The sequence below is a fragment of the Artemia sp. Qi Xiang Cuo genome, chromosome 19 (genome assembly GCF_049724085.1).
Source record: "Artemia sp. Qi Xiang Cuo chromosome 19, ASM4972408v1, whole genome shotgun sequence".
Taxonomy (NCBI): Eukaryota; Metazoa; Arthropoda; class Branchiopoda; order Anostraca; family Artemiidae; genus Artemia; species Artemia sp. Qi Xiang Cuo.
In genome coordinates this window covers 41,361,912-41,367,911 of record NC_142812.1, presented here as the reverse complement: position 1 = coordinate 41,367,911, position 6,000 = coordinate 41,361,912, and the positions used below count along the sequence as shown (strand labels likewise).

The 6,000-nt window shown below is 35.2% G+C and overlaps 1 protein-coding gene across 2 annotated transcripts in view; it reads left to right on the top strand.

The window, feature by feature from the left end:
• The first annotated feature begins 1,989 nt into the window (after positions 1-1,989).
• The window catches only part of LOC148940847 (tyrosine-protein kinase hopscotch-like), a 39,413-nt gene continuing 35,402 nt past the window's right edge, over positions 1,990-6,000 (top strand). For both annotated transcript variants that reach the window (XM_089105290.1, XM_089105289.1), the window contains exon 1: positions 1,990-2,225. In XM_089105290.1, the coding sequence (XP_088961416.1) occupies positions 2,032-2,225 (194 nt within the window). In that variant the 5' untranslated portion in view covers positions 1,990-2,031. The remainder of the gene's footprint in view (positions 2,226-6,000) is intronic.

The window sequence follows — 6,000 nt, the reverse complement described above, 5'->3', positions numbered from 1 at the left end:
TTTTTTTCATTTCTCCATAATTTTCTGATTTTTCTCACAGAATAATGGGTTTGAAGGATTTGGCCCCCCCCCCGAAACAAATTGGCCCCCCCCGAAACAAATTCCTACGTTCGTGTCTGGGGTCGGGGGTTATGTAGGAGGATCTTTCCATGAAGGAAGTTTTCATGGGGGAAGGGACATTGCTATGAAGGGGACGCCGGACTTCCCAGCATTATTTAAAAAAAGATCAGAAATTAAATATAAAAAAACAAGTTTTTCAACTGCAACAGCAGCAACATCAAAACTTTAAACGAACAGAAAATATTACATATATGATTGGGTTCACCCCCTAGTCAATACCTCACTCTTTAAGCCAGAGATTTTTTAGTACTTTCATAAGATCTATTTATTCTAATTAACTGCCTATGTGATTAAGCTGTCATTTTTAAAGAATTGGAACAGAATTTGAACTTTCGCTTAAAGAGCAAGGTATTGACTAGGGGGCGAACCCCCTAATATATGTATTAAAAATATATGAATATAGAAGTTCGTTACGTAAGTTAATTCGTAAGTTATGTATATTTATTACTAATAAAAACGTTCGTAAATAAAATGAAACAAGTTTCGAGAAAGCCAGCCATTTAACCAAATAAAAGTAAATTAATATGAAAATTTTGTTTTAATTATTCATGTACGGTGAGCCAAGATCAAAATCTGCATTTATTCAAAAATGTTCAAAAATTAAATAAAAAAACATGTTTTTTTAACTAAAAGTAAGGAGCGACGTTAAAACTTAAAACGAACAGAAATTATTCCGTATATGAAAGGGGCTGTCCCCTCCTCAATGCCTCGCTCTTTACGTAAAGTTTTTTATTGTTTAAAAAAATAGAGTTGTGAAAAAGTCAAACTTTAGCGTAAAGAGCAAGGCGTTGAGGAGGGGACAGCCACTTTCATACACGGAATAATTTCTGTTCGTTTTAAGTTTTAATGTCGCTCCTTACTTTCAGTTAAAAAAACTTGTTTTTTTTAATTTAATTTCATACTGAGGCTATTCAAAGATGTTTGATTGTTACCACAAATCCAATTTCTAACAATGATTTCTACTAAGCTTCAAACTTTTTGTTTTCATTTGTAAGGTTTTTGAACTGTTGTAATCCCTTTTCAGAATTAATGCAAATATTTTTGCAATTACCAGCTTTTTGTTCTTTAAGCAATTTAATCTAATACATGAAAATCTTCAATTTTTCTACATAACATTTTCCACATTCCTAAATCATCGAATTTTAATGCATTGTTCTCAAGCCAAACTGACCTATCAATACTCCCTTGTTCGACAGTGAGCCATGATCGCCTCCGTGTGCACAAATGTAAATTTTTGAGCTTATCAGATCTAACTCCAAGAATCCAATGTCAACGTCAGTTCAAGCTCCCAAAAAGTGGAAACATAAAAAAAAACAATTGATCAATAAATATCCAATTTGAAAAGCTGGTTTACTGTACAAGCAGTTAAAATAACCTTGGAAATGTTGTTCATATTATCTCTTGAACTCAAATATAATAACATATGTTTCTTGAATTTTAGCAGATGGTAAGTCAAACTATCTTTATTTAAAGCCATAATCAAGCTTTAGGTTTGGTTAACAAGCAGGGGCGTAATTTGCTATGGTGTAGGGGGTGCAACTGCCCCTCCCAACACCTCAGTTACTCCCCGCGAGACCCCATTTTGCCCCCCCTCCCTTCGCCAGCTGAAATTTAGTTTTCTCCAAACATCTTGTCAAGACTAAGATAAGCCTGCATAATTCAAGTATCCACAGAAAAAGCTCAGTTTTCTTTAGTACATCTTTACTCTAATGGTACTGTATTGCTCATTTTTCAGTTTTCACTATAATTCTCACTTGATTTGGGAAAATTGGCTCAAACTTTGCCACCCCCCCCTCAAAGATCTTATCAAAATTACGCCACTGTTTACAAGTATATTACCTTAAATACCCTTTTCTATTTCAGGAAATATGTGATGTACGTGATATCTGCTTCATTTGTGTTGGACAAAGCATGGTTGAAATATCCCGTAAAAACGGTGTTCCAGTGACCTTTATCATTCCTGATCCTGATTATATAAAATGTTTTGTGAGCGTTGTTTCTGGCTATTATAGACTGTCAGAAAAATTCATGTTTAATCTTTCCACTGTTTACTACCTGCCTTCTATAGTCGACCTGCTAAAAAATCGTGTCCATCCACCTATCGGGTAAGCTTAAACTATTTATTGTATCATAGTGCAGAAGTTTCAGAAGAGTTTGTGGCCTCTCGAGTGGGTGTGACAAATAATATCTTGGGCGCGAGGAATGACGCTTTGGGGTTTTTGTTCCATAATCTAATATTGTATGGATATTGAAAATAATTTTAAAAATCTTAGCTAGTTCTGAAGGAGGTGCGAGATTGTGATATAAGATTCTTTGAGTGCAGCCAGGGAAAATGCATAGGAAGCCCTAACCTCATGCATGGGACATCTAAGCTACAGTTAGACTGTGGCAATTCAAGAGGTGTTATTTAAGGTTTTTATCAACTTGAGATACTTGACCGTTCGTTTTTCCTATTTTTTTTTGTTCCTCAAGAACCTAGAAATTTGGGAATAGTTGGAAATTGAAGTATTTAGTACAAAAATTATCTCTGTCCTTCTGCTTATGACATCTACTCATTACTAACTGATTTCAGTTTTCTGCTGACTTTTTCTCTTTAAGCTACAGTCTTAAAATTGTTTGAAAATACTTCTCATTCAAATTGACAGTCTTTCTTTCCAAATTAACGGGTGAATAGTCTTTCTTAAAGAATTGCGACAAATAGTGGTACTTGAGCGTAAAGAACTAGGGTTGAGGAAGAGGTAGCCTCCCTCATATATCGTATATTTTCTATTCGTTTTAGTTCTCAACGTTGCCCCCTACTCTCAGTTGAAAACCTTTTTTTATATTTAATTCTGGACCATTTTCCAAATCATAACAGGGAATTCCCTTCCGTAACTCCTCCCTCCCCGCCGTGTAAAATGTCCTCTTTAAAATTTCCTGGGAAACTTTCTTTGCCACGCAAAATTCTCCCTGCGGAATATCCCCCCTCCCGCCCCCCCCCCCCACAAAAAAACTCCGTATATTTCAAAATAACAAATACTGTGAACAATGGGCAAATTCCGTAATTTACAGCTCTTTCCCCTGGAAATATGGGGGTTATGTCATCTCAAAGGCACAGTTATTGAACCTTTCAGCTATGCTGAATCAAATGTTTATCTTAGAATTTAGTCAGATATCTTTTGAAAAAAAGAAGTATGAGAGAAGGACTTGTTGCCATCCGATCTTGTTGGTCCTTTAAATTGGGCACTAGAACTTTTGATTTTCCGTTTGAATGAACCTTCTCCCCATCTTTTAGGACCATTGGTTTGATACGATCAAACCTGTGGAAAAAAAAAACAACCAAAACAGAAAAAAATGCATCCATGATCTTTATTCCAGCAAAAAAAAAAAAAAAAAAATCCCCATTTTGCAATAGGAACTTGAAATTTTAGTTTTTTGGGCGTGATTCCCTTTTTTTCTAAAATCAGGTAAGTTTTATCAGGCTCATTGCTGTTATTTAGTAATATTAAATTTAAAGAATTTATGTAAACCCAAAGTTTGAAGGCCTCTGGGCTTATGCAGGGCTGCTAGTGGTTTTGTTGGTAAATTGTGTACTCTTTTTCAAAATGGTTTGAACGGGAAAAAAGTTATGGCTTAACACCCTACGGTATTTGGGTCGTAGAGTGTAACTAGTGCTTTCAAGTCCTTTTATGAAGATACGCAAAAATGTAAATAAATATAAAACCATTCTCCTTGCTTCTCTGAAGATAAAATTTAAAAAATGTGTTTCATGTTTAGTAACGCTATCAGTAAAGGCTCGTTCAGAACGGAATTTATCCACCACCGAGATTTAGCTAACCTCAATATTTTACCTAACGTCGAGCAACTTTCATATGATGATTTATTTAAATTTTGGAGGAAGCAAGGTCCAGCACCGAAGTTTAATTTGTTATTATTTTGTTTTTGATTCAGCTAATGTCAGCTATTTAAAGAGCTTTATCGTCAATCCTTAGCTGTATAGAAAAAAATAATATAGAAATTTAACCATGTGGGGAAATTCTTTGTGGCAAAGTCGGATTGATCTCTGCTTGTTGATACGGGACCCGGGGTTCGATCTCAGCTGTTGCAAGGTCCAGAATTGCAAAGAGATTATGCATTATTGTCTCCAAATAATAAAAGAAGAAGATGAAGCAACCATGTAGTGAACATTTCTATTTTAAACATCCCGAACTAGCCAATCGATTAAAAATTATTAGAAACGGATGTGTCGTTAGCTAAAATTTCGACGATAGCTAAATTTGTTTGAGAATGAGCGTTAATATTGTCTTTAGGAAAAGTCTTGATGCTAGGAAAAGAGACGAATCTTATGTAACGTAATAGATTTAGCTATTACCCAGATATATCAAACAGATAAATAATGGAGAAAATATAAAGAAACGGAGAAAGGTATATGAAATGAAAAAAAAACAAAACAATCGTAAAAAAACCAACAAACAGCGATGGGGTGACAAGTGTTGATTTTCCGTTTCAGACAGCTTACACTATTTATTGGGCAGTTTCTCAATAATATTTGTCAGATGAAATTATTCATTATTTCTTGATTTTGATGTGAAAACAGAAATTTAGAGTAACAGAAATAGGAAGATTGAATATCAGTAATGTCGTTTTTCTTTAATTAGGGTAAAAACCGGAGGGATAAAAATAAAAGTAATAAAAAAAAGTATAAAAAGTCTCCCAAAGACAATACCAATGTTTTTACCCCCTATTGGCTACAATTTCAGGGTAGCCAATCAGAATTCTTTACCTAGTGCCATGGACAGCACGCTCCCAAAGAGTTTTGAGACTTCTATAAATGTAACACCCAAATACCGAATCGATATTGTATTTGCTATTGTTCTAGGATACGATTTTGTCTACCATTTGTATCGGATACATATCCAGATTTCTAATGTATATCAAGGTTGCAGTTGCAATGTAGGTCCTTAATATGTTTTGCAAATGAGAAAACAATTTAGTACCTAAAATTGTGGCCGCTTGTTTTATTACTGTAACTTTATTGATTTAACTGTTCTCTAAACTTACTAACCCTCTGTCATTAAAAAAAAACTTTTTCGCATGCTGACCAAAGGTCTGCGTTGCGCAGGTACTGATCTACTGATTTAATGCCTTCGGCCGGGAAGGCAATGCGGGGTTGGGGGCAAATCATCCGACGCTTCCCGTGTTTTTGTCATTACTAACAAATATAATAACGCATACAATAAATACTAACAAATGTCAATATTTTCCTTGGCACTGAAGCATCGTTCAAAACTTTATGATAAAGCAAGGACTCTTATTTAGAAAACAACGCGTTCTTAATTTAAACCCTTGCTTGATTTGAAATCTCCTTATTTTCTATTGTGTGTTGTTTTCACTTCTCTACGGTTGCATGGCCACCTTCCTGCTGCTTATATATCTTTTATTTCTAATCAATCAACTTATCATTTCCGCACTTCCAACAACTTACGGATTCCTCAGTCTCTATCAACGCGGTCTGATTTCAACCATCTGGCAGCTTGTTAAATGATCGGGAAAACGGATTGGGTTGGATGTTTATTTGAGTTGGTAAATTCATGCACTAATCCCCTGCCTAGCTTGTGATTTATGAGCTTTGTGAGATTGGCGCTGAATTCTGATTAGTGTTCATATTTTTTATTGGTATGTGACTTTCTTGCCTTGTAGCTTTGTGGAGGAGACTATACTGAATCAAAGTATAGTCTCTTCTTGTGATGTAACTTCTTGGGAAAGACACTTCTACTCGTTATTCTCTGATAGGCCTCCACCACCGGACACAACTTTTCGGCAGACTCTCCTTCACCATTTTTCTCGACTATCATATTCGGACTCTTGTTTCTATCACACCGTTGTCAATTCTCATGCTAA